At 38.8% G+C, this 27,343-nt stretch overlaps 4 protein-coding genes across 7 annotated transcripts; 1 reads left to right on the top strand and 3 right to left on the bottom strand.

Moving 5' to 3' along the window:
• Positions 1 to 12,358, bottom strand: LOC103454100 (uncharacterized). Of its 3 annotated transcripts, none has more exons than XM_029093010.2 (4): positions 12,128 to 12,358; positions 11,287 to 11,472; positions 2,743 to 2,954; positions 1 to 458 (listed from the first exon to the last, which is right to left on the bottom strand). In XM_029093010.2, exons 2-3 carry the CDS (start codon positions 11,437 to 11,439, stop codon positions 2,787 to 2,789), a joined length of 321 nt encoding a protein of 106 aa, XP_028948843.1. In that variant the 5' UTR covers positions 11,440 to 11,472; positions 12,128 to 12,358; the 3' UTR covers positions 1 to 458; positions 2,743 to 2,786. The 3 variants fall into 3 exon arrangements, with proteins under 3 accessions (XP_028948843.1, XP_028948840.1, XP_028948839.1); XM_029093007.2 differs by having other exon boundaries at positions 1 to 309; XM_029093006.2 differs by lacking the exon at positions 1 to 458 and having other exon boundaries at positions 2,609 to 2,954.
• Positions 12,359 to 13,195: 837 nt separating this feature from the next.
• LOC103454115 (uncharacterized) lies at positions 13,196 to 16,477 on the top strand. Of its 2 annotated transcripts, none has more exons than XM_029092174.2 (8): positions 13,196 to 13,334; positions 13,419 to 13,521; positions 13,636 to 13,740; positions 13,853 to 13,938; positions 14,531 to 14,772; positions 14,915 to 15,095; positions 15,591 to 15,774; positions 16,022 to 16,477. In XM_029092174.2, the coding sequence occupies exons 1-8, from the start codon at positions 13,279 to 13,281 to the stop codon at positions 16,325 to 16,327; spliced, it is 1,263 nt and encodes a 420-aa protein (XP_028948007.2). In that variant the 5' UTR covers positions 13,196 to 13,278; the 3' UTR covers positions 16,328 to 16,477. The 2 variants fall into 2 exon arrangements, with proteins under 2 accessions (XP_028948007.2, XP_028948006.2); XM_029092173.2 differs by having other exon boundaries at positions 14,906 to 15,095.
• Positions 16,478 to 17,001: 524 nt separating this feature from the next.
• LOC103454099 (small ribosomal subunit protein eS17w-like) lies at positions 17,002 to 17,700 on the bottom strand. The gene has a single exon (XM_008393687.4). The coding sequence runs from the start codon at positions 17,583 to 17,585 to the stop codon at positions 17,166 to 17,168; it is 420 nt and encodes a 139-aa protein (XP_008391909.1). The 5' UTR covers positions 17,586 to 17,700; the 3' UTR covers positions 17,002 to 17,165.
• A 2,403-nt stretch (positions 17,701 to 20,103) lies between these two features.
• LOC103414919 (short chain aldehyde dehydrogenase 1-like) lies at positions 20,104 to 21,471 on the bottom strand. The gene is made up of 2 exons (XM_008353278.4): positions 21,282 to 21,471; positions 20,104 to 21,113 (listed from the first exon to the last, which is right to left on the bottom strand). The coding sequence occupies exons 1-2, from the start codon at positions 21,326 to 21,328 to the stop codon at positions 20,300 to 20,302; spliced, it is 861 nt and encodes a 286-aa protein (XP_008351500.3). The 5' UTR covers positions 21,329 to 21,471; the 3' UTR covers positions 20,104 to 20,299.
• Positions 21,472 to 27,343: the final 5,872 nt, after the last annotated feature.

Below are 27,343 nucleotides of genomic sequence, written 5' to 3'. Positions count from 1 at the left end.
TGGAAGAAAAATGTAGGTAAGAATGGCTACTGAAAATACAATAATGGTGTTTCCAGAAATAGTACTAAACAGTTACAAACACTTTCAAGAGCCTATTCACCAAAATCATAAATTGAAGCGTCAGACATTGTAATCAAGTTCAGATCAAAATGTACCTCCTACAACTCATCAGCCCGATGAGTGGTTATACAACAACGTCTGTTCATCTGAATTTTAAATCCAAACATGAATCTCAGAAGGTTTCTTCACAATAATTTTTGAAGGACCTGCGAACAATGAACTTCAAGACGAAAGCTGCAAGGGACAATCCTGCACCAACTTCACACACTTATGAACACTTCCCACTGGGATCTCCTGAACAACCATCCTATCGGCAGCTATAACTTAATAAATCATAAGACAAGATTTCTAGCTCAGAACTCCAGCCAAGGTATTGGTTCATGTTTAAGTTTGGTAAGCTGTAGAAACCAATCAATTTACAAGATTCACTGAAGGGCTGGACAACAGACAATCTCGGACTAAGCGTCTACAAAATTTTCTAAAGTAATCCCAGTGTTAGATATTATGTTTAAGTAATAGGTAATAATAAGTTATAACATGATGCTTTTACAACACAAATTATTCAGAAATATTACAAAGATACAACCAAGGCCATACTATTGATTCACCAGTTTACCCAGACATCAAATACCGAATCAGTTTTCTACTATTGACTACTAGAGAAGACTCAAATGAACCAGAAACGTAAAACAGCAAACCACAAAAAAGTAAATATCCATAGCATGCTGGCAAAAGACGAGATAAGAATTTGGTAATGTGATTTGCAACCAAATGGATGTAATTTCACATGAAGCTAAACAATAAAAGGGAATTTGGATTCCCTACTTGCAGATACAAACATGCTGAAATTAACATGTATGATCCATGACTAATCCTCCAGAGGTTGCCTTTCAAGCTCAGAAAGAATTTCATTAAAAGATTGAATTCTTTGTACGCAGTTGTGCAGATAACTTCCATAGAAAATAGGACCTCAGAAACAATTTCAATTAAGTAGATGAGATTACTACAAAAGCTCTTGATTAGTTCTTCTTATATCTCCTTTAATCTATAGTAAGGAAATGGTTTAGTCTTTTGTTTCCTCCCCTTGGTTTATATACAGTTGCTTCATTTACATTGGTAAACCCTAATATGATGGCACTAATCTGTCTCTGATTATGCAACTGAAGAAATTCCCAGAGAGTCCCACTTTCCTAGCAGTCTAAAGATGAATGCGGTAACTATTGTTTCGATGCTAAAATAGACCTTTTTGTATCACCCTTATAATACAGGGGGAAATATTGTGGACTAATTGGAACAATATAAAAGGCTTGCCCTCCTATCAAAAATACAATACTACAAACTTTGAATCAGCAGCAGAGAAGGCTTCATGTTAAATTTTATTACCAACTTGCAAGAAATTGGGACCATTTTCACAGTAACTACTAAATATTATGGGGTGAGGAATTAATTCGAGAGACCGGGATAGAAGTAAAACACTAGCCTTAAATCTTCTCACAGTACAAACTACAATAGTAAGAACGGAAAAAAGAACCATCTGGGATGATCATAGACATGTGAAGGAGAGGGAAAAGTAAAGGTAAGACAGACAGGGTACTAAGATCACAATAATGGTGATTCCAGAAAATGGTACTAAAAATTAAAACACTGTTGCAATTAAATGCCTCTTCGCAAAAATCATAAATTGAAGTGTCAGGCATTGTAATAAAGTTCATCTAAATATTAAACCCAAACATGAATCTCAACACAGGTTTCTTCACAAAAAGTTTTGGAGTTCAAACATGAGACGATGACAGCAAGGAGGAACCCTGCACCAACTTCACTCTTTTACTGTGTACACTTATGAACACTTACCATTTCATGAGAAAATAAATTAACAACAGTTTAAATGCCTCTGCCCCAACGTAACAACAGTTTAATATTGAGAGGACAAATTTCATGAGAATATAAAAGGCTAATAGCTAATTAAGAATGTTCATGATACTTAGCATGACTGTTAAAAAGGTTCAGCCCAACAAATATACCATTGGGGGTCTCCTCAATGATAACCCGTTAGGGACTATTAACTCAATGCAGAAACTTAATTAATCATTAGACGAGCATGTAGTCCAGGACTGAAACCGAGGGGTTGGTTCATGTTTAAGTTTGGTAAGCCGAATGAGAACTGATTCACCAGGAATACTAAAGGGGTGGACAATAGGCAATCCCAGCGTACAGTGTCTAGGAAGTTCTAATCACTGTGTTTGGTGTTAGGATGTTGAAATAATAGGTAATAAGTACTAACATGATGCTTTTAGGATAAATATTTCTCTGCATTTATTGGTTATGTTCCTCCAAAATTATTGAACCTTGGTTTGGGAACTTTAACGAAAAGCTCTCGGTACTGTTCACTTTAACGAAAAACCACATTTTTATACTAAAAAGTCAATCCTGGTACTATTCACTTTACTCTTTATTTTGTCTTTATCATTAAAACTCAAAGTTTTCAAGTCCTTTTCATTAGTTTTCCTCCTTGGTTTTCATTTCATGCCACCAAACCATTTACTCAAAATTCACCAATATACAAACTTTATATATCCATAACATACTGGCAAAAGATAAAGAGTTCTGATATTGCACTTCGCAACTAAACAAATGTAATTTCACATGATGCTAAGCAATAAAAAAGAATTTAGATTTTCCTACCTACAGGTACAAGCATATTGATGTTTAATATGTATGATCCATCATTAATCCTCCAAAAGTGGATGCCTTTCCAGTTCAGAAAGAAGTTCAGTCAAAGGAGCTGAAGTGCTATTGACAATCTCATTTTCACCTCTACATTGTAGCAATTGTTCTCGAAGACTCCGCACAAGCTCATTAAGTTTTTGTATATTTTTCTCTTGGGAGAGGATAATCTGCAGTGAAGATGATATTCAGTGAGGTTAATGAACTTATCTACCAGTTGCAGCCAACCATAATTTGTAGAATTAGGCCATTATGCTACCGCAGGTATATAAGATACAGGTAACTGAATAATACATTATCACATAACTCATAAGTAGTAAATTGTGTAAGCTAAGATAAACTTAGAATATCCAATGTGAAAATTAGCCTTTGAAGTACTTATGCAACAAAATTCAAAAAGGGCCTAATCAGATAACTCATAATGGGGTTACATGAATGCCTTGATTATGCGGCCTATAGCACTGTTAGTTTGCAACTGGGTAAATTCTCTCTCTCATTAAGTTCTTTCCCATCTTTTTTGGTGTTTGTAAATATAGTCCATAAAAGGGAATATAAAACATTATACTGTTCTTCCTCATCGGGTGTCCCACCCTCCCTCTCAATCTCTCAATTGGTTGTGAGCCAGGCATAAGCAAGAGGTTTTTCTAATTCTGAATATGCAGTCTAAATTTATGGACAAAGTTGTGCCAATTGGAGAAGCATTCTGCATAGAAGGAAACTAGATAAAAACAAAGGTATATAATCCTGCATATTTCCTTCTCGCTACACAAATTCAAACCCCACAACAACAACAACAACAAAGCCTTTTCCCACTAAGTGGGGTCGGCTATGTGAATCCTAGAACGTCATTGCGCTTGGTTTTGTGTTATGTCCTCCGTTCGATCCAAGTACTCTAAGTCTTTTCTTAGGGTCTCTTCCAAAGTTTTCCTAGGTCTTCCTCTACCCCTTCGGCCCTAAACCTCTGTCCCGTAGTCCCATCTTCGAACTGGAGCGTCAGTAGGCCTTCTTTGCACATGTCCAACCCACTCATTCCTAATCTTATCCTTTCTCGTGAGCCCACACCTCCAACGAAGCATCTTCATCTCCGCTACACCCATTTTGTGTACGTGTTGATGCTTCACCGCCCAACATTCTGTGCCATACAGCATCGCCGACCTTATGCCATCCTATAAAATTTTCCCTTGAGCTTCAGTAGCATACGACGGTTACACAACACGCCGGATGCACTCTTCCACTTCATCCATCCCGCTTGTATTCCATATATTCTGTCTTTGATCGGCTTAGCCGAAGACCTTTAGATTCCAACACTTCTCTCCAAAGGTTAAGTTTCGCATTTACCCCTTCCTGAGTTTCATCTATCAACCCTATATCGTCTGCAAAAAGCATACACCAAGGAATAACATCTTGAATATGTCCTGTTAACTCATTCATTACCAAGGCAAAAAGGTAAGGACTTAAGGATTGTTGATGCACAAAATCAGTGCGGACTTTGGTACAACAGAAAGTATTAAGTTTGTGACCTTCGCTAGATTGCTCCGGTCATTAGTGTGGATAAGTATGTAAAAGGATAGAGACTGGAGAGCAAACACAAGATGTACGTGGTTCACTCAGATTGGCTACGTCCACGGAGTAGAGGAGTTCTCATTAATTGTAAAGGGTTTACACAAGTACATAGGTTCAAGCTCTCCTTTAGTAGGTACAAGTGAATGATTTAGTACAAATGGCATTAGGAAATATTTTGGAAGAATGATCTCCTTTTATAGAAGAGAGTTTCTAGCCTTGTTCTGATATTGACACCTGTCGTGTTGTGATTGGCTTCCGATGTTGACACGTGTCCCGTTATGATTGGCTTCTGATGTTGACACGTGTCGCTCTGTGATTGGCCTCCTGGTTGGAGGGGAAGCTCCTCAGTTGGGAACTTGCAAGATCCAAGCCGCTGAGTAATCACGGAACTTCTAAGTACCGAAGTGTGGTATCGTCTTCACTTGCCTTATCTGTCTCATAGGTAGATGTGGCATCTTCTCTGGAAGTACTCTTCCTCCGTCCAGGGATGGTATCTTTAACTGGTGGAGATGCACAAGGTAATGTATCAATTTCACTTGAAGCTTACTTGTAATTTCAGGCTTGGTCAAGCGCGATACAAACCATGTAGTATGAGTCCCCCAAGTCGCCGAGCTAGGGGATCTGCTGAAAGAGGTGACAGACAAAGTAAGCAATTAGAGCTCCAAGCAATCAGTCCCAGATGAGAAGTTTGATTTCGAGTTCCGGCTGATTGTTCTCATTCTCCTTATCTTGTAGGCAGCATGAAGGATAAAGAGAAGAAAAGGAGAAGAGATGATATGAGATACTTTTGCTTTTGAAGAAGTAACTTTCCACAGGCTTATTCTTGAACTGGGCTGGAGGGTTTTCTGGTTACCTCCAGAGTATAAGGCCAACTGAAGAATTTGAGGGTCAAAACAAGTCCATCAAATCTAGAGTACGTTCGACCCTGCTGATATGGGATACTTTTGCTGTTGACAAAGTAGTGGAAGTATCGGCACATGTTCTGTTACGCTTGTCTCCACATGCTTCCTTGTATCCTTCTCACTTGCCCTATCTGTTCCTCAGGCAGATGTGGTATCTTCTCTGGAATCATAAGATGTTGAAGATGAGTACTCGAGAGCAATGCCAGGTAAGTAATCAGGTAAAGGGTTCCAGGCAGCCAGTTCCTGACTGGAAGCTTGATTCCAAGTGCTGACTGATTGCTCTTTCTCCTTGTCATGCAGGTAAGAACTAGGCCAAAGGAAAAGACAGGGAAAAAGCATGATATGGGATACTCTTGCTTTTAACCCTGATGATATGAGATATTCTTGCTCTGGTGTGGCTTGTTTGCCGAGGTATTATCGGGGGGAAAGAAAACTGAGTATTTCAAGAGGCTTCGTTGGGAGTGCCCTCTCAGATATGAGGAAGGGTTGAGCATTTTTGCAAGTCTGCCTGTCCGTTGAGGATGGAGGTCGACATATATAGGAGTCTCCCTAACAACAAGTAGTAATGCTATTCATTTACCCTTCTTGGTCATAGCACTGTAGTGGGAGCTGCCAGCTTCATGTGTTTTAACTCTGTCAGAGCACTTTGAAAAAGTGGTCTGTGGTATCTGGAAAGCTGATGTTGCGTGTGAGGATTACAGACAAGCTTTATCCAAGGAGATCTGACTCTCAAAGTTGAGAAAGTGATGCCTCTTCGGTTTTCAAACAAGCGATCCTGTCAAGGATATGGTTCTTGAGATTCGGAGAACGGTGCCTCTTCGATTTTGAAAAAGCAATCCTGCTGGGAGTCTGGCTCTTGAAATTCGGAGAGCGGTGTCTCTTCGATTTTTTAGAAAGTAATCCTGTTCAGAGTCTGGCTCTCGAGATTCGGAAGGCGGTGCCTCTTCGATTTTGGAGCAAGCAATCTTGTTGGGAGTGTTTTCTCGAATGTGAATAAAGGTTGGGTATTTTGCTAGTCTAACTTGCCACATAGCACAGAGGTTGACACACAGGGACTTTCCAATTATCCAGCAGTGGTGTTGTTCCTTTACCCTTGTGGGTAATAATATGGTAGCTAAACCTTCAAAATTTATGTGTCTAAACTTTGTTAGTGTTGTTTCTTTGCTATTCTTTTACCCTTCTTGGTCATAGCGATGTAGTGGGAGCTGCAAGCTTCACGTGTCTAAACTTTGTCAGAGATCTTTGGCAAAGTTATCTGTGGTACCCATGAGCTGATGTTGCGTGTGGAAAGTGGATGATTGAACAGTAAGATTCACGTGGTTTCTACTTCACCAGAAATCTTCGACAAATTGCCCGTAATTTCCACAAAGCTGAGTGTGCATGTGATAGGTGCTGACAAGGCTGAGAAAGCAGGTGCCTCTTCGATTTCTGAGATCGGCCCTCGTGGTCTCTGAGCAGCCCAACTTTTGAGAAAGCAAGCGCCTCTTCGATTTTTGAGATCGGCCCTCGTGGTCTTTGAGCAGCCCAACTTTTGAGAAAGCAAACGCCTCTTCGATCTCTGAGATCAGCCCTCGTGGTCTCTGAGCAGCCCAGCTTTTGAGAAAACAAACGCCTCTTCGATTTCTGAGCAGACGCCTGTTCGATTTCTAAAACTCCGTCAAGTGCAGATTTTTATAGAGGCTGGCATTAAGTTCCAAAGCACAATTGAATCTCCATCAGTAGAAGCTCCCTTCTTGCACTTCTAAGATCTTGATTTGTCCGACCTCTTCTCTCTTCAACACCTTTGAAAATGTCTGGCCCTTCCGACCGTCGTTTTGACTTGAACCTTGGTGAAAAGGCAGCCGCGCCTTCTCCAGACAACATATGGCGCCCATCCTTCTTATCCCCTACTGGTCCTCTTACCGTTGGGGATTCCGTGATAAAGAATGATATGACCGCTGCGGTGGTGGCCAGGAACATTCTCACTCCCAAAGATAACAGACTTCTTTCCAAACGGTCTGATGAGTTGGCTGTTAAGGATTCTCTGGCTCTCAGTGTTCAGTGTGCACGTTCTGTGTCGAATATGGCTCAACGCCTATTTGCTCGAACCAGCCAAGTTGAATCATTGGCGGCTGAAGTGATGAGTCTCAAACAGGAGATTAGAGGGCTCAAGCATGAGAATAAACAGTTGCACAGGCTCGCACATAACTATGCTACAAACATGAAGAGGAAGCTTGACCAGATGAAGGAATCTGATGGTCAAATTTTACTTGATCATCAGAGGTTTGTGGATTTGTTCCAAAGACATTTATTACCTTTGTCTTCTGGGGCTGTAGCGAGTAATGAAGCTCCAAATGATCAGCCTCCGATGCCTCTTCCTTCTAGGGTTCTGTCCAGTACTGAGGCTCCGAGTGATCACTCTCCGGTGCCTTCTCTTTCTGGGGCTCTACCGACTGCTGAGACTTCTCCTAAGCAACCTTTGTGAAGGCGGCTTGTTTGCTTATTTTGACTCATGTATATGTAAATATTTGTAACTTATCGGAGATATCAATAAATAAGCTTTGCTTCATTTCAACGTATTGTGTTAAATACACCATAGCCTTCTTCACTAAGTTCTTTGAATTTTTCTTTTGTTGAAGCTTATATGTTGAAGCTTATATGTTGAAGCTTTGTGAATGAAGCATGTAGGTTGAGGTAGTGTTCCCTTAATTTCTCGAGTGAAGAAAACTTCTCGGTTGGAGACTTGAAAATCCAAGTCACTGAGTGGGGTCGGCTATATGAATCTTAGAACGCCATTGTGCTCGGTCCTGTGTCATGTCCTCCATTAGATTCAAGTACTCTAAGTCTTTTCTTAGAGTCTCTTCCAAAGTTTTTCTAGGTCTTCCTCTACCCATTCGGCCCTGAACCTCTATCCCGTAGTCGCATCTCCTAACCGGAGCGTCAGTAGGCCTTCTTTGCACATGTCCAAACCACCGTAACTGATTTTCTCTCAGCTTTCCTACAATTTCGGCTACTCCTACTTTACCACGGATATCCTCATTCATAATCTTATCCTTTCTCGTGTGCCCACACATCCAACGAAGCATCCTCATCTTCGCTACACCCATTTTGTGTACGTGTTGATGCTTCACCGCCCAACATTCTGTGCCATACGGCATCGCCGGCCTTATTGCCGTCCTATAAAATTTTTCCTTGAGCTTCAGTGGCATACGGCGATCACACAACACGCCGGATGCACTCTTCCACTTCATCCATCCAGCTTGTATTCTATGGTTGAGATCTCCATCTAATTCTCCGTTCTTTTGCAAGATAGATCCTAGGTAGCGAAAGTAGTCGCTCTTTGGTATTTCCTGATCTCCGATCCTCACCCTTAACTCATTTTGGCCTCCATTTGCACTGAACTTGCACTCCATATATTCTGTCTTTGATCGGCTTAGGCGAAGACCTTTAGATTCCAACACTTCTCTCCAAAGGTTAAGCTTCACATTTACCCCTTCCTGAGTTTCATCTATTAACACTATATCGTCTGCGAAAAGCATACACCAAGGAATATCATCTTGAATATGTCATGTTAACTCATCCATTACCAACACAAAAAGGTAAGGACTTAAGGATGAGCCTTGATGTAATCCTACAGTTATGGGGAAGCTTTCGGTTTGTCCTTCATGAGTTCTTACGGCAGTCTTTGCTCCTTCATACATATTCTTTATAGCTTGGATATATGCTACTCGTACTCCTTTCTTCTCCAAAATCCTCCAGAGAATGTTTCTTGGGACCCTATCATACGCTTTTTCCAAATCTATAAAAACCATGTATAAATCCTTTTTCCCCTCTCTATATCTTTCCATCAATCTTCGTAAGAGATAAATTGCCTCCATGGTTGAGCGCCCTGGCATGAACCCGAATTGGTTGTCCGAAACCCGTGTCTCTTGCCTCAATCTATATGCTCAATGACTCTCTCCCAGAGCTTCATTGTATGACTCATTAGCTTAATACCCCTATAGTTCATGCAATTTTGTACGTCGCCCTTATTCTTGTAGATAGGCACCAAAGTGCTCTTTCGCCACTCATTTGACATCTTCTTTGTTTTCAAAATCCTATTGAAAAGGTCAATGAGCCATGCTATACCTGTCTCTCCCAAGACTTTCCACACTTCGATCGGTATATCATCTGGGCCCACTGCTTTTTTGTGCTTCATCTTCTTCAAAGCTACAACCACTTCTTCCTTTCTGATTCGACGATAAAAGGAGTAGTTTCTACACTCTTCTGAGTTACTCAACTCCCCTAAAGAAGTACTCCTTTCATGTCCTTCATTGAAAAGATTATGAAAATAACATCTCCATCTGTCTTTGACCGCGTTCTCTGTAGCAAAAACCTTTCCATCCTCATCCTTGATGCACCTCACTTGGTTTAGGTCCCTTGTCTTCTTTTCCCTTGCTCTAGCTAGTTTATAGATATCCAACTCCTTCTTTGGTATCTAGTCGCTTATACATATCGTCATAAGCCACTAACTTAGCTTCTCTCACAGCTTTCTTCGCCTCTTGCTTCGCTCTTTTATAGCTTTCACCATTTTCATCGGTCATATCCTTGTATAAGGCTTTACAACATTCCTTCTTAGCCTTCACCTTTGTTTGTACCTCCTCATTCCACCACCAAGATTCTTTTTGGTGTGGAGCAAAGCCCTTGGACTCTCCTAATACCTCTTTTGCTACTTTTCAGATACAACTAGCCATGGAATCCCACCTTTGGCTAGCTTCCCCCTCTCTATCCCACACACACTGGGTGATTACTTTCTCTTTGAAAATGGCTTGTTTTTCTCCTTTTAGATTCCACCATCTAGTCCTTGGGCACTTCCAAGTCTTGTTCTTTTTTCTCACTCTTTTGATATGTACATCCATCACCAACAAGCGATGTTGATTAGCCAAGCTCTCTCCCGGTATAACTTTGCAATCCTTACAAGTTATACGATCCCCTTTCCTCATTAGAAGAAAATCTATTTGTGTTTTTGACGACCCACTCTTGTAGGTGATCACATGTTCTTCTCTCTTTTTAAAGAAGGTGTTGGCTAAGAAGAGATCATATGCCATTACAAAATCCAAGATAGCTTCCCCATCCTCGTTTCTCTCCCCAAAACCATGGCCACCATGAAAACCTCCATAGTTGCCTGTCTCCTTGCCCACGTGTCTATTTAAATCTCCTCCTATAAATAACTTCTCCGTTTGAGCAATTCCTTGCACCACGTCTCCAAGGTCTTCCCAAAATTTCTCCTTCGAACTCGTATCCAACCCTACTTGAGATGCGTACGCACTAATCACATGGATGAATTCTTGTCCTATTACAATCTTGATTGCCATGATTCTATCTCCTACCCTCTTGACATCTACAACATCTTGTGTCAAGGTCTTGTCCACGATGATGCCAACACCGTTTCTCGTTCTATTTGTGCCCGAATACCAGAGTTTAAACCCTGAGTTTTCTAGATCCTTTGCCTTAAGACCAACCCACTTAGTTTCTTGTAGGCACATAATATTTATCCTTCTCCTCACCATTGGGCAAACACTTCAGATATAGAGGTCATTAACGGAAGAAGCCAATTATTAGGGGCCGTGGCATCAACTACAGAATTTTTATCTAGATCGTTCATGCATTGTCATAGAACACTTACTCTCTCTGGACAAGAATCAAAGCAAGGGTATCATTATGTATACAGGGCAATGTGGAGATATGAGTTTGTTATATTAACTGCTATTAAAAGTTAGAACTTAAGTCCCGAATGAAGCAAAAAAATGACCCAAAACTCAGGTATGTTGACAGCTTAAGTCTTAATCCCAAAGGCTCGCTGCATAAATTTCTGAATTTGAAGACCAGAATAGCCTATTCATTACTAATTTGTCTTCTATTCCCCCAAGTAACAACATTAAATAATTGAAATACATGTATATTGTTCAAACTAACACTTGTGAAAGTAAATAACTACAGATTTCCAACTCAAAATCACACGATAGGGTAGGCAAAGAAAAGAATCCGTATGCTATACATTTCCAAAATTAGCACTCACTTTTTCTTTCACGGCTTCTTCCCTTTCAGATATATATTGTTGTTTCTTGGAGGTACTTGGACTTGGTTCATCATTCCCATATTGCTTCCATTCAAACTGTGATGTAAACACAATTAACAGGAGCAGACAAACCAACACCCATGGTCTGGACATTGTCACAGACTCAGATGCAGCGCTCACCGAAATCTGGTATACATTTCCAAAATTAGCATATCAAATATTTCATGAATGAAAGGAACTCACAATTCACAAAAAAAGAGTGAGAAATTATTTAATTTGACAGCATGATCTCATTTTATAGTTCTGTTGGACACCGATAACCATTAGCAAGAAACTTTGTCTTCATTTATCCTTCGACATTTATTTCATGTAATCATGTTTCATAACTGAGTTTGTGAAGATTTAAATTTCTATATTACATAAGTATTTCTGGACTTGAAGATGGGTATATATTTTTTTTCCACGGGAGCATGAAAAAAAGAACAAAAACAACAACAATAAAAGAAAAATGGCTTCCTTTCCTAAACATCCGAATGCTTCAGCAATATCTGCTTTTTTTGGTTGCTGACAATACAACCCCCCAAAAAAATGGTGCCTAAATCTCAAGCATTTTACCTTAAATACACAGTAACACAAAAACCAATAGCAATACAAGTACTAAACACAATATATGAAAGGGGAAAAAAAGGAAGAAACTTTGCAGTTAATTTTCTGTTTCCTACAATTTTCTCAACAACCAAACACGGCCTAAGAAGCAAGAAAGAAGAACCCCGTTACCCCAATCCAAGATACTACTAATAAAGCTTAAAAAATCAGTGAAAGAGAAAAGCATGGAACTTACAGATCTGAGTTGAAGAAGAAGAAGGGCTTATCTCAGTTGCTGTTGAACAGCTTGAAGTTTAGAAGAAAATCCAGATGGGTTTTGCGTTTTGGCTTTTGGCTTTTGGCTTTTGGCTTTTGGCTTTTGGCTTTTGCTATAATAAAGTGTGGATTTTTTGGTTGGGTCCTTGAGGCTCTGAGTATAAATTCCTTCACTAAACTTGCGTACAAACCTCTCTTTTCTCTTTAAGTTGGTTTTCCTTCCACTTCAGTTGTGATTAACTTTACAGTCTCCATTTTCTGCAATTCGGTCCCTCAAGTTTGTAAAAGCTTTCAATTTAGCACCTCAAAGCTCAAATTCTCACAATTTTTAATTTTTTTTATTTTATCCTTGCAATTAAAAAAGGCTAAATGTTCTTTAGATATTGATTCCTTGCCGACACAAAATAATTCTTAAAGGACACGTACCAAAAAAAGAGTTGAAGAGAAAAAGGAAAAGGAATAAGAAATCTTGATGATTTTGTCAACTCCAAAAAATAATTTTTTTTTCATGATGTAATCCTATGACTTCCATATCATCATGAGGTCATTACTTATTGAGAATGACCTTGATACTTGTATGTAGTTTTTTTTCCTCCAAATCAATTGAAAAAGTCTGAATTTTTTCACTTCCAAATTGAGTACAAGTGTACAACATTGATGTAAAATAAATCCCACCTGTAATTACTCGTAAATTATATTTGTTAGAAATTTTTAATGTTGATAGACAAATAAAGTGTTGGTCTAAAGTAAAAACACAAAATGAGATGATATCTCAAATTTGAACTCTAAAATTGTAAAAAAGGAAAAGAAAATTTTGAAAGGGGCAAAAATGATTCTTTTTTCTTGATAAGTGATTTTTATAGACTGATTTTTAATTTTCACACACTTCTTGGTATCGAATTGAATAAATTAAACAAAATTAACGACTAATATTAAGCAAAGGTGAGTAGAAAGCTAATGAATCCCAAGTTCTTATGAGATACATGTAATTACCAAAATGTTTGGGGGAGTTTGAACATATTAGTAAATTACAAGCACCTACTTCAAAAAAATTGCCATGAAAAAGTATAAATATCAATCTAGATTTTTTCAGAGTCCACACTGCAGAGGGAAGAAGAAAACCATAAAAAAATGGGGAACTCTCAGTCACCTCCTTCTCGCAATCCTCGCTTTGCTTCCTCCTCTAGGTCTCTCTCTCTCTCTCTAATTATCTGCATATACATTATATATATATATATATATTTGATTGATTGATTTGGAACTGATTGCAGAGCTTTTACTCATACGGAACTCGAAGATCTCAAATCCTTGCACGCGTCTCTGGCTGCTCAGTCGCAGAGCGGTGGTCCGTACATCTCCCCCTCAGTTTTCAAGGTAAATTAGCTTCACCCGTGTCTTCGGCTCTTCCAATTTTCATGGAAATTCCATTTCTTTTGCTGTAAAATGATCTTTCCTCTGTACTTAGATATGGAGTTTGTGTTTTCGCAGACTTATTTCGGACTAAAGGGAACTCTCGGAGATAGGATGTTCGACTTAGTTACCCAGCGACGCAAAGACGGAAAGCTCACCTTTGAAGACTTAGTGATTGCCAAAGTAATTTTTTTTTCTTGAAAATCTTGTGAACTTTGCAATGTTTGTTTCGTATTTTCGAGTTTTATCATATGCCCATTTGCTTTATTTTGCTTCCTTTTTTGTGGGTTTTCAGGGGATTTATGAGAAGGGAACGAAAGATGACATTGAAGAATTCATATATCAGTTGTTAGACGTATCCGGGGATGGCATTGTGGGAAGGTAGGATTGGAACTCCAACATTATCGAGACTGTACAATATAGATTCATATTTTGATGGCAATTGGTTGAAGTATGTGGTTTTGTTATATCCTGTCTACAGAAACCGGTTGTGGCGTCCAGTAGTTTAGATTCTGTTGGTATAGTTTTAGTCAGATTCACACCGTGAGTTTCTTCAATTTTGTGGAATAGATCAATGCAACTAGCATTTGAATGATTTAAAGTTCATAGAAATAAGAACAGATATCTTAAAGTATGGCATTGCCGTATTACATGACTTGGGTTATACTTGTTATTTTGGCTTGCAATTCATAGAAATATAGAGTTTAATTACTCTTGTTTGCTTTAAGTTCACAGTGTGATATTTCTTCAGATTTGTTGAATAAAAACGTACAAGTAGCCCTTTCAATAATTTAAAGTAAATAGAGTTAAGAACATATGGCTTATTGCATGACTTTGGATTTACTTCTTGTTGTGGCTGCGGTAAGGATGGAAGAGTTTCGTGATTTCTATTTATAATGTGATAAGAAATACCCGTCTTTGTATTCTTTTTATGTCTCATCTGATGTATATGATATTTGGAATTTAAATTCAGGTCGGATTTGGAATGTGTTCTGGGTGCAATGTTTGACAATATATTAAATATGGACAACTCTGAACGTGGATCAAATGCACATCAGGGCAGTGTCGATGTGTTTCTTAACGCTGCAAAGTTTACTAAGCATGACGAAGGACACGACCAAGAAAGTTTGTCTCTTGAAGATTTCAGAACTTGGTGTACTCTTCTCCCATCTGTCAGGAAGTTCCTTGGAAGCTTATTGATACCTCCTCATCAAGGTTTTCTGAATTCTTTCATTTTGATCCTCTGGATTTGTTGGTGTTACATTATAAACTGTTATCCCAATTAGTGTGGGAGAATCTGAAATTTGATTTGTACTTCCAATACTTTTGACATCGCCATTCTGTTTAGGAAGACCAGGTTCCCAAGTTCCTCGACTGATGCATGTGGAAAACATCGATTCAAATATGGTGCTACTGAAGGAGGTATATGCTTGGCATATAGGAGGAATCCTTCCACAACAAGAGCTGGTGGAATGGAAACTGCTATATCACAGTTCTTTTAGCGGTCTGAGCTTTAACACCTTTTTGGGCAGCATGTCGTGAGTATCTTGTTTACACAGTTATTATTATTTTATTTTTTTAATTTCATTTTGAATCTCTTAAAGTAAATTATATTTCTATTGTGAAGTTGAATATGTCCTCGTCACAGTGTGAATTTATCAGTGTTCTCAAAATGAGGATTTAGATTTCTGGATACACTTTTAGAGTCAAACGGGGGGGTGTTCATGGATGTGCCTTGTTAGATAGGCAATGAGCACAAATTCTGTATAATGTAGCCTGTTTTGGTTTAGATGCGCATCCACAGAATGTGATATGACTGCACCAAGTCGCTACTTTGGTTTTGTTTCGTTTATCTTGGGTTGAAGGGGAGATCATGTATAAAGACCACGAAGTGTTCCATTAAATGGTTATACTTTGCCACTTTCCCGTCTTAGATAAAATGCTAAATACATTTTTTTTCTACTTTAGTTTCAGTCTTGTCGGTTGCTGCAACTAATTTGGGATGGAATGGGTAATTGTTCAATGAACTGCAGAAATGATAAAGGACCAACTGTGTTAATCATCAAGGATAAAGATGGTTATATTTATGGGGGTTACGCTTCCCAGCCATGGGAGAGGCACGGTGGTTTCTATGGAGATCTGAAGTCTTTTCTTTTCCAGCTGTATCCGAAGGCGTCAATATTCAGGCCAACAGGGGCAAACACCAACATACAATGGGTGAGTTTTCACTCGATCTTATAATTTATATTGCTCTCGAAATAGAAGACTTGTTTCTTTAATAAGATTTTAGCAGCCATTTGGTTGATGAATGCCTTTGGGTCATAGTTTCTTTCAGTTTAGAGTCAATCAACCGAACCGCATCACATTGTAAAAGCTTGTTTATTCAGATGATCAGCTTCGTAAATGAGTCGAGTTTGTTTCGGATTATGATGTTTTGAAGTCTTCTTGTTTTGTATGCCGGCAGTGTGCTGTGAATTTCAGTTCAGAGAGCATCCCGAATGGTATCGGTTTTGGAGGAAAGGTGAATCACTTTGGCCTTTTTCTTTCGGCCAGCTTTGATCAGGGGCACACTTTCTCCTGTACCACATTTGGCTCCCCTTGCCTCTCCAAGACCAACCGGATACACCCGGAAGTGATAGAATGCTGGGGAGTTGTTACCAAAGTAGCAGAACAAGAAAAACACGCCGGTGGAAAAGGGAATGTACTGGAGAGATTTAAGGAAGACCGCCATATGCTTAACATGGTTGGGCTTGCTAATTCAAGTGAGTAAAGAATTTGTATCTCCAGAACTTCGCGGTGAAAACGCTTGTAGATTGAAGAGGCAGCTTGTGTTTGATGTGGTGTATGCTGTGCGGATTCATGATCGCGATTTCCCTGTATATTTCATTTGGTCCTGTAATATTGGCGGCTCGTTTTACCAGTGATTGAGCTACAAGCCACCGGGTGCTGTCGATTTCAACTTGTCTATATCCTCGTTCGAAAACGAGGAAAACATAAGCGACACTCATTTCATCAAACGCTCCTTTTACATGGAAGATGTTGAGTTTTGTTTTGGGATGGATTAAGCAACAGCATAACGAATTCGAACAAGTCGAAATTAAAAACCGATCTTCCTAATAACCTTTTGAAGCTAAGTCGCCGACAACAAATCTTAACCATACATCTTTTGTTCAATGGATAGAATGGAATCATGGATTCCAAAATCACCACCATGCAGCAAACATCAACGCTAGGTTACAGGGCAAGTTTCGCATTTCCGAAAATTTTGTCAAGGGGATGTAGAAGAGGGCATTTTTCGTCTAAAGGCAGGGAGGGGCTATCTCACTATCATACGAACAAGGAGGAGCATATGACAGGGGCTATCTCATAATCTTGAAGCCGAAAGCAACAGTGATATTAACCGAAAGAAGCAACAATCATCACCAATACGATTCATCTGACGAGTTCAATAAAATGCAACGCTTTCCATTCTAAATGCAAAATTGACATAATCCCATAACAAAAATGTCACACGCATTACTTCCACAGTAAAATTAAACACACAACAAACTTCTTCCTAATTCAAAAACCAAATGTATTATAGCATCAAAACCCGGTCATTCTCCGTTTTAGTACCTCCTGGGTGCACCACGCCCGTACCCGAGATTCTGAGTCTGAGCTTCCGGGTCGACCCGCTTGACACCAGGCATGTCAGCCATACCGAGAGCGGAGAGCATGTCGAGGGTCTCCTTGTCCACGGAGATCTCGTCGATCTTGATGGCCGACTCCTCGGGGACAAAGTCCATGCGGCGCTCGCGCTCCTCCTCCTGCAGCTTCAGCGAAATGCCACGAACCGGGCCCTTCTGGATCCGCTTCATGAGGTGAGTGGAGAATCCGGCAATCTTGTTGCGGAGGCGCTTGGAGGGGATGATGGCGACTTCCTCGAGGATCTTCTTGTTGGTGTGGAAGTCCAGGGTCATGCGCGAGTAGTAGCGCTCGATCACCTGGCGGGAGGATTTCTTCACTGTCTTTGTACGGACGCGACCCATGGTGGTGGTGGAATTGTGCGGCGGAGCTGGGTGGAGACGAACGGCGGGTGAGTGTGTGTGTTCGTGAGAGAGGCGAAAAGAGGGTAAGGCAACGGAAGTTAGGGTTTTGGGATATTTATAGGAGATCTCTGTTGGTGAGTTTATGAGGTTATTGGGCTAATGTACAGAAATTGGGGATGAAATTGGGCCACTGTATTGTCAAAACCCTGGGCTTTATTTGTTAAATTGAGTCTGTTTGGGAAAAAACTTTGTCGTGACAATTCGATCAAATAATGCATTATTTTGTGAAAAATACTTACACATCGTAATGCAATATTGGATTGAAATTTCATTTGGCAGTTAATTCATTCCATATAAATCATTCTCTTGATTGGAATTTGCTAATGGAATTGTTAACAATCAAAAGCTTTTCTAATTATGTTTTACTTACAAATGTTTTACGTTCTGAGTAATGATATTCATACCATGTTTTTGTACCACATTTTCATACCACCTTAGGTGGTATTTGATGTAGACAGCCACATCATTTGAATTAATCATATTTTTAAATTTAGTTCATTATTTAATAAACTAATAATTAAGAAAAACTAGTTAATTAAATGATGATTGTGGTATACGATGAGTCTTTCTCCTTTCTTTCCTTGGGTTTTGCAAATTTTTCAAATGATGTGGCTGCCCACATCAGATGCCACCTAAGATGGTATAGAAATATAGTATAAAAATATGGTATAAATAGCATTACTCTTAGGTTATAGAAACTATTTTTCTGGAACATAATCTATAAACTATCGGGGCTAGCAAGTGCTTATTCTGGAAAAATACCTAGATTTTTAATGGAAAAAGAAAATTCAATATGTTTTTAACTAAAAACTACTTCTAACAAAAGCACTTATCAATAGAAATACTTTGTACAAAAGCTGGCTCAAACAATCAAGTGGATGAGAGTGGGGAATATATATTAGAATATTACTAGAGAGACCACATAGTTACACCATATTCATTCACTGACGTGATATGTACTCATCATTTGACTCATCATATGATATATTAGCTAATACGGTACAAAGTTTCCCTAGCTTTTTCTTATGTTAAAATTAATTAAGCTAGGCTCTTCGTAATGTACTAATGTGAGTTTAGATAAAACTATTGTTGTGATATATATGTTTTCAGATAAGTAAAAAAACTATTGTTATTATATCTATTTTAAGACTTCCATTTTATTTATGTTTATATTTAAAATTTCTCTGCGTAATGGACACTTGTTATTATTGGACTTAGTATGGATTAAATCTAAATTAATCATAATGGAAGGAAATTATTTGAACTCAAGTTTTGAAGTAAGAGGTAGTTTTATTTATTTTATTTGTAGATGACACTTTAGCAATGGTGGAAAGCAATTATGTATATGTATCCTGTTAGAGTTTCGATCCTCACTGATCCCTTAACAATTTAACTCACTAACGTCATGTTTGTTAAAAGAAAGAGATGTAGTTTATTTTGATTAGGAAACTAATGGTAAGTGCTACCTTGATAGGAGGAGCAATTACTAACCTCTATATACACATCTTTGGTCTCTCTTCTCAAGTTAAACAGTTCGACAAAGACTCGTCCTATCTACAGTGAGAACTATGAGGAACTAAGAGAGAAGAAGATTGAATACCACCGTTTCGAGATGGCTTCTTGGAAAATCTTTATGTTGAACTAGTCTTTTGTATTAGGGTTTTGGTGCGTGTGGTAGTTTTGCAGACAAGAATTACTGTTTGTATAGAAAGCTTTATAGCAAATGCGGTTTATGCCCTTATTGGATTATAGGGTTTATGATTTATGGCTTTCATCTATTATATTGTAACAAGAAAATCAACAATTTATTTTACATTCATTAATTTATGTTACATAAGAAATTTTGGAATAAAAGAAAGGATATTGCTTGAATCTTTACATACAAGGAGACATTTCTCCTTTAACGACAATGTGACATTGATCATTTCTGAATACAAATGTCAAAATCAGAACCGTTTACTAATTATTTTCATCATCGTCCGAGGACCATCTTTTAAAAAAGTTAATTTGATTTTGAAACATTTATTAGTTATCCATGTGAATCGAACAAATTAAAAGTCTATGATAAGACTGCTCCTATAATCGTCAAATTGAGGTCTCATTATAACATTTTCAAAAGGTTAGGTTTGATACCCTACGCTGCACATAGGCTCGCTCGTGTTGGACTTGGTCACCAACTGGAGGTGCAATGGCGGGAACACCCACCTGATATACTCGCGGATGTGCTAGTGCAAGATAGTTCTATTTGATTCCCTTTAGTCCTATTATTTAAGCGTTTCAATGAGGATAGTTACTTCTAATTAAGTTTGTAAGTGCGGACACTCTATTTCTCTTAGACCGGGTGAAAATCTCTGACAACGTTTTTATTGAGGCTCAGTTATGCACCCTATCCTCATCTTGCATTGTACATTTCCCTCTTTTCAATGAATATCGTATTTTCTCTCAAACAAAAAAAAAATTGATACTATAAACTGATATTTCACTTAAATCATAAGAGTGCATGTGTAATTAACTCGTTACAACTCATTAGGTCAGTGTTTCATAAAAGAGAGAATGACGAGTATTGAAATGAAGATTCATACTTCAAAAAGAGAAAGCGCGAAGGATCAAAACATAGCAGACTAGCTAGTAGTAGCACAATAAATGAATAATGCTTACAAAGCCTGGTTTGAGGACATTAAATTCCTCAAAACCATACTAAGAGACTGATTAGTGGTGCTATAACCTCCATCCACAAGAAGGTTCAGTCCGTTCACAAATTTAGACTCCTCACTCGCCAAGTACACCGCAGCCTCCGCCACATCCTCCGCCCTTGGCACCGCTCCTTTCAACACCGCGGAAGCGCAGATCAACTCCTCGACCGTATTTTTCTCAATCCCCATAAGATTCGTCAGCAACGGGGTTGCCATGGCACACGGAGATATGCAATTGACTCTAATCCCATGCTGCCCCAAGTCGACACACAAGCTCTTCATAAGTCCCACCACCGCGTGCTTTGACATGGTGTATGCGTGTGTAGACTCGCCGCAACTCGCTGATGCCACGCTCGAAGTGAAAAGAATGACACCTTTTTTAGCAGCGATCATTGCCCTAGCAGCATGCTTGGCGCCCAAGAAAGCTCCGTAGACGTTCACATCAAACACTTGCTTGAAGTTCTCAGCATCAGCTCCCAAAATAGATGGGTCCAATTTGCCGGATATGCCTGCATTGTTGTACATGATGTCAAGCTTTCCGTACTTTGACAGAGCCACGTCTACAACATTTTTCACATCCGAATCGATAGTGACATCGCAACGTATGTACGAAATGGACTCTCCGTCTGAGTTGAGTTCTTTGCAGAGGGACAGAGCTAGTTCATCTTGGACGTCGGCTATGACGACTTTGGCACCATGGAAGACAAACAATCTTGCAGTGCTCTCTCCAATTCCACTAGCACCTCCAGTGATAATTGCCACTTTGCCTTCTAGCCTGCAAAATCAATGACGACAAATGAAACGTATGTTAATAGATGTAAAACTTAGAGATTCGAGCTCTGGACCTCAAGTGTAGGGTTATAAACAGTAATATATTAACCACTTGACCTATAAACACCTGCTCGAACTCTAGATGTTGAAACGGGACGAAAACTAAGCGTACCTTTTGGGACTCGGAACCGGAACTAGTGAGGAAGAACTGCTCATCATCTTAGAATTCTAGTGACTGACGCAAATGTATGGAGATAATTGAGGCATGAATCAAACAGTGTATGTGATGTACGTCTATAAATAGAATGGAAGTCATGGATGGAGTGAGAAATGTTGGTTAGGTCGCCGACAAGTTAACGCAACCCGATTTGAATGCATGTGACAGACAAATTCTGGGTTTGAAGCTTTTAAATTTTGTTTGGAAGTGTTCTTTCTTTTCATGCTTAGGTTGCATTTTTTTTATTTTAGGATTCCAATTGTATATACAAATCGTAGGGTTAAGTACGTTTGCTTTAAACAAGAAAAAACTTAGTCAGAGATAAAAGCCGAGCAGAAACGTCCCAATTACTACCAGATGAGGAGATATTGCAAATCAAATTGCCTGGCAAGGATCACAGGGTATGGAGGATTATATTTGTTTTTTCTTTTTCCTGGACCACATTTTGTCCTGCATAGGATTACAAAATAATGGGTTTGACTTAATTGTCGACAACCCTTGGGATGAATTTAATTTTTTTATATTTTCTGCATGTTTAATTTGGGGTAGATTAATTGCATTTGGAGAATCAGAGTGACTTTTAGTTCAAATATTATAGTTTTTGTTGCAGTTTTCAGATACAATATTAGGATAGTGCAGATGCATAAAAGGCTGTCTGTTAGTGGATCGAATATTTTTTGTATTTTGTCTCAGTGCATGCAAATTAAACAATTCAGCAGAGTCAGACTTGTAGTGTGATTAACTTTAAGTGTCCAGAACGGTTCACCACTAATATTATTGATATTATCTTCAATTTAACCACTTATTGTTAGGTGCGGAGTTTTATCTTAAAAGACCTTGATAATACTAGGGGTGGAAACTCCTGCATATTAATCATATATTATTTTGTTATATTCTAATGTGAGATCCTATTCTTCAACACGCCTCTTCATGAGTGGCCCCACATGGGATCGCTAGGGAAACCAATTCCTACATTAGGAGCCGGTCAAGTCATTATACTTGAGCTAACGCTAATCTTTTCGAGAATCTAATCAGTCTGCATTCAATCACTGAAGCTAACACCAATCTTTTCAAAGACCCATTCAATATTCAATCATTGGAGCCAATGTCAATCTTTTGGAATACCCAATCGTTCAACTAATACTTTAAGCTAGAACTAGCGAAACTTTTCAAAAACCCAATTTAAGGAAGCAGATCAAGCCCAGTAACTCAAGCCCAAGACGTGTAGAAAGAATAGCATGTACTATGATAAGCTTTTTAAGCCTAACCTGGTTCACCATCAATATTGCCGATATTGTTCCCAAGATCACATTCATCAACTGCACGCGTTAGTAAATCTTGGCTTCACTGGAACAATTTGCTCCTCTTATGCGTTCAAGTTCAAACATATTTGTGTTATGTAGTTCATGGAGTTACTTCTTCGCATCATTATTATTTTACACACAATTGTCACATAATGTAGCAGATTATTCAATTATTAGGACGAATGAGCGCCGTCGTTTCCTATGACCAAATTGAATCATGTTCTCAAGTGATTGTTCAAATGTAGCCATGGCCTAATTAATAAGAAGCCTCGGCGTCTATATATCAATCTCTAGCTTGAACAAATAAGGAAGGAAATGATTTCTGCTCTCTTTTCTCTTTATGCGCTCATCTTTTCCTTTTTCTTTTATCCAGTACTTCAATCAAAGGAGATTAAGGGATATAAACAAATGGACTGCAAAAGCAGAAAACAAGAGTGTAGAAATTATTTTTCATTAAGAAATAGGCACGAACAAAACTCCTATATTTATGTGAAGCCAATTTTTCTCTAGATACATTTGCTTCGTATCTATCAGAAGTAAAGTTTGCTAGCCAAGAAGAGTAAATATTTGATTGTCAGAGTCTTGCATCAGAGAAGCACAAAAATATGAGTACTAAGTATTTATATTGAAACAAACCTAGTGAATTCCCTACTAAAATCAATGTGGGAAACTTACACACAATTCTAATCTAACTATGAGTGCTAATTAAGTATCAGCATTTACTTGAAGTTTCAATTCCAAATTAATTAGGACAACTTTAAACTCTTCAACAAGACCTTTCCATACCAATTTAAACTTTTCAACATGACCTTTCTCTAGTTAGATAATTTGTAAGAGAATGCTGTCAATGAAATCTTATCAACCAGATGGTGAAAAGACAAGCATGTCCCCTTTTATAAAGTAAATTTGATTATTCAATTAAAAAAATGGGTAATATGGTAATTATGTATATTAATGCATTAACTAGAGAAAGTACTAAGCATGGGAAGAGGATCCTCTCTAGAATCACTTTGTGGGAATCCCTAGGATCCTCACATTCTAGTTCATCGTATATCATGCGGTCAGTTTTCGTTAGGTACTATTTGTGTTTAATTTTAAATAAATAAAAAGTCAAATGATTTATGTCTGCACAATGCATGGTGAATGTTTAAGATATGAGGATCCCTAGGATCCCCACATTTAGATTCGGATGGGATCCAAATCCCTAAGAATGAATATGCAAGGACGGAGCCATGATTTTTTTGCTTGGGTGGGCTATCTGAAATTAATACCATAAAATTATATTTGCTAATATATAAAAAAACAACACAGAATATAAACTATTCTCAAAATCATAACCCTAACCGATAAATTCAAGGACCATATAAATAGTTTACCTACAAATTAAATCAAGAATAAGTAAATAAAGAGATTAAGAGTTTACCAAATGTGACATTCATTAGAAAATCGCAAAGGAAAGGAAGAAAATGCGGAGATAGGGATCTAATTGTGGATTTAAAAAAAAAATTTATTTTCTTGAGTAAGAAGCACAGAGGCTAAATCGCATAGGATAAATGATCTTTTTCTTTTACTAATAGGATAAAGGGGGACAAAAGATAGAACTAATTTATAATTTTTAGCATAAAACGTATTATTTATTACCTATCCTCTGCTATATATACATTAAATATTGACCTGTATTGAATAGTGCTATTCACACACTCATTTTTACCTCCAACACACCCTTATTAATTTTTTTTCATTCATCTTCAATTCATTTGATACGACAGCCGAAAATTGAAAATGATGTGTGAGAAGTAAAAATGAGTATATAGATAACACTACCTTTATAGAAAACCTCTTTAGGCTACAGCCCACATGAGTCTTGTGGGTGGCTCCACCATTGAATATGGAAGGACATTGAAATTATTTTACTAAAATTATTTTATATATATGTAGACATCAAAATTTCGGTGAAATAAATGTTCATCAATGCTTTAAAGCTTCGGCGTGCTAGGGCATACGTCACATGCGCCATGTATTGCACAAAATTGTACACATGGTGTGTGACTCAATAAAATCGAACGAGTCATCAAGAATGACATGTGTCAACACTTGGCGGAAAAGAATAATTTGATTTTAATTTAATTAAATCAAATGATAATTGATGGAGTCAAATCACGAACTGGCCCACAAATCGAGTCCTGGTTCTTTCGTCAATTAACCAAGCCACAAATCAAGGTCAAATCTATCCATAGTCAAGGCTTGGATAGTTTATAAATAGGAGGCTCTAAGACAAAGGAAAAGGTTCAGAAAATCATTCACGCCCAGACGCTGAAGCTTTGAAACTCTGAAGCTCTCAAGCACTCAAACCCCCTAAACACTCAAACATTCAAGAAGACTCGTAAAGCTCTTCGCATTCTTCATAAAACCCGTGAAGAACCACTAAGCACCCATACACGTGCCAGTTACTCCATTGCCAAGAGTCAAAACCTTACGGCATCCATTCATACAAGATCAAGTCATCGTGACCCTTTGATCAACAACATTACACACCTTACATTTCGGATATCGAATCGGATGATCAAGTTGTAAAGAGATTGTAACCCTAAATTTACATTAATACAAATTTATTTTGTACATGAGTTCTTGTTTCATTTGCTATAGGAAATTCGTGATTACAAATTAGGCACGCCCAGAAGGATAATTCTACCTCTCATCTCTTTCTCCATTCAAGAAATCCGAGCACACTCCAAACTCAATAGCATCAAAGAAAGGACAAGTCGTTCTCGCAACCAAAGGAAGAAGTGACAGCACTTCTACCGCAAGCGGAGAATCCATTGGCATCACAACTTGGAGCAAGGCAAAGGCGGTTGCCACTCTTCAACATGCCACTTCAAAGTTGGTGCCGTTAAGAGAGCAAGGGGAGTGTCAGAGGCGCGAGCTCGGCATTAGCCTGGCCTTGTTGAGCCCACCGAAGCATGATGTTATGGCACGCACGAGGACACCTCAGAGCGGCAAGCAAGGTTCGTTAGCGTTAGAAGGTTCACGAAAGCACTCATTGTCACCAGCTTCAGATGCAAACGTAAGTGTGGGAGCCTATCATGGATCACCAACCAGTAACCGCCGCACAGAGACTTTTCCAGCACATTCGATGTCTGGAGGGTGGTCACATCCTTTGGTTAAGCAAGTCATGGCCATTAGCGCCACCTCTATTGAAGAACAGATGGCTAAGATGAATGAGACGATCGTAAGGTTAACCAGAACTGTCGAATAAAAGACTTGCATATTGCTACGCTCATGGACAAGTTGAAGGCGCAACATGATGAAGGAGCCGGTCCGGACCTAAGGAAAAATCAAATTGACCAGGAGTCTGGCAAGGAAGATGAGCGTCAGGCAAATAAGGCCAGAGACAAGCAGAAGCTGGAGATTGAAGTTATATCGATGGGCTATCTTTCCTATCAGCAGCTCCAAGACATGATTGCGAACACCATCAGAGCACAGGTAGAAGACAATTCGATAGAAAATGGAACCTAAAGCAGCACGTCTTCCATTTCGTCGATACTTGCAACAATACAGGAATGGAGAGAGACTACCTCACAAAGCAGTTTGTCCGTTCTCTGAAGGAGAATGCATTCAATTGGTACACGAACCTAAAGCCCGAGTCCATTAACAGTTGGGAACAATTGGAGTGAGAGTTCTTGAACGGCTTTTACAGCATAAGTCGCACCATTAACATGATGAAGCTCACAAGTAGAAAGCAATGGAAAGATGAGCCAGTCATTAACTACATCAATAGACGGCGCACTCTAAGTCTCGACTGCAAAGACAGACTCTTGGAAATCTCCTTGATCGAGATATGCTCACAAGGCATGCGTTAAGGATTGCACTACATTCTTCAAGGTATCAAGCCCTAAACTTTCGAAGAGTTAGCTACTCGCACCCACGACATGGAATCTATGAGTGAGCCTGTTAAGGAAGCGATGGTGGTCAACACAGCTCCCATTAAAATCTCTACACGAGACAAGGTGAAGCGGACCAAAGCTTTTTGTGACCAAGAGAGACGTAAACACACTTTAAAGGAGCTTGAGGAGAAGACTTATCCATTCCCCAACTTCGATGTGGTTGCCATGTTAGAGGACTTGCTCGACAAAAAAGTGATCAATTTACCCAAGTGCAAACGGCCGGAAGAGATGAATCGCACCAACAACCCAAGATAATGTAAGTACTACCGCGTCATCAGTCATTCGGTTGAAAAGTGCTTCGTGCTGAAAGATCTCATCTTTAAGTTGGCCCAAAAAGAAGTCATCGACTTAGGTTTTGATGATGTGGTGGAATCAAACAATACCACCATCATTTTTGGCTTATTCAATTCAACATCTTCACCTCAATTGTTGAGGGCATACTCCAAAACCATGTCAGTCAAGCCAAGTGAAATTGAAGGATGGACTCATGTCACTCCAGAAACACCGCGCAAAAAGCATAGTTACACGGGCTTTGAGTAACTTTTATTTGGATCTTAATATCGAATTTGAGAGAGTTTGTGAGACTTAGTATGATTTTTAATAGATTTGCATAGATGTCAATGTTTTTTTTAATCGGTTGCTAAAATGGGCATTTCCACTAGTTTCAAAGTTTTATTTTTTTTAAAATAGTGGTGGGTCATCATGTGTAATATTGGTGGCGGTATTAGAGGTGGGTAGTGGGAAGATGGTGGTGGGGGTGGCGGTGATT

The sequence above is a fragment of the Malus domestica genome, chromosome 14 (genome assembly GCF_042453785.1).
Source record: "Malus domestica chromosome 14, GDT2T_hap1".
NCBI classification, from domain to species: domain Eukaryota; kingdom Viridiplantae; phylum Streptophyta; class Magnoliopsida; order Rosales; family Rosaceae; genus Malus; species Malus domestica.
Note: the sequence above shows the minus strand (reverse complement) of the source record. Positions and strands in the feature narration are given on the sequence as shown.

Coding starts and splice junctions, on each gene's coding strand:
- LOC103454100 (XM_029093010.2), bottom strand. CDS start 11,439: ATGTCCAGACCATGGGTGTTGGTTTGTCTGCTCCTGTTAATTGTGTTT. Junction 2,955..11,286: donor AAGAAGCCGTGAAAGAAAAA/GTGAGTGCTAAT, acceptor TCTTCACTGCAG/ATTATCCTCTCCCAAGAGAA.
- LOC103454115 (XM_029092173.2), top strand. CDS start 13,279: ATGGGGAACTCTCAGTCACCTCCTTCTCGCAATCCTCGCTTTGCTTCC. Junction 13,522..13,635: donor TCTCCCCCTCAGTTTTCAAG/GTAAATTAGCTT, acceptor GTGTTTTCGCAG/ACTTATTTCGGACTAAAGGG. Junction 14,773..14,905: donor ATTGATACCTCCTCATCAAG/GTTTTCTGAATT, acceptor CATTCTGTTTAG/GAAGACCAGGTTCCCAAGTT.
- LOC103454099 (XM_008393687.4), bottom strand. CDS start 17,585: ATGGGTCGCGTCCGTACAAAGACAGTGAAGAAATCCTCCCGCCAGGTG.
- LOC103414919 (XM_008353278.4), bottom strand. CDS start 21,328: ATGATGAGCAGTTCTTCCTCACTAGTTCCGGTTCCGAGTCCCAAAAG. Junction 21,114..21,281: donor CCGGTTCCGAGTCCCAAAAG/GTACGCTTAGTT, acceptor TTGATTTTGCAG/GCTAGAAGGCAAAGTGGCAA.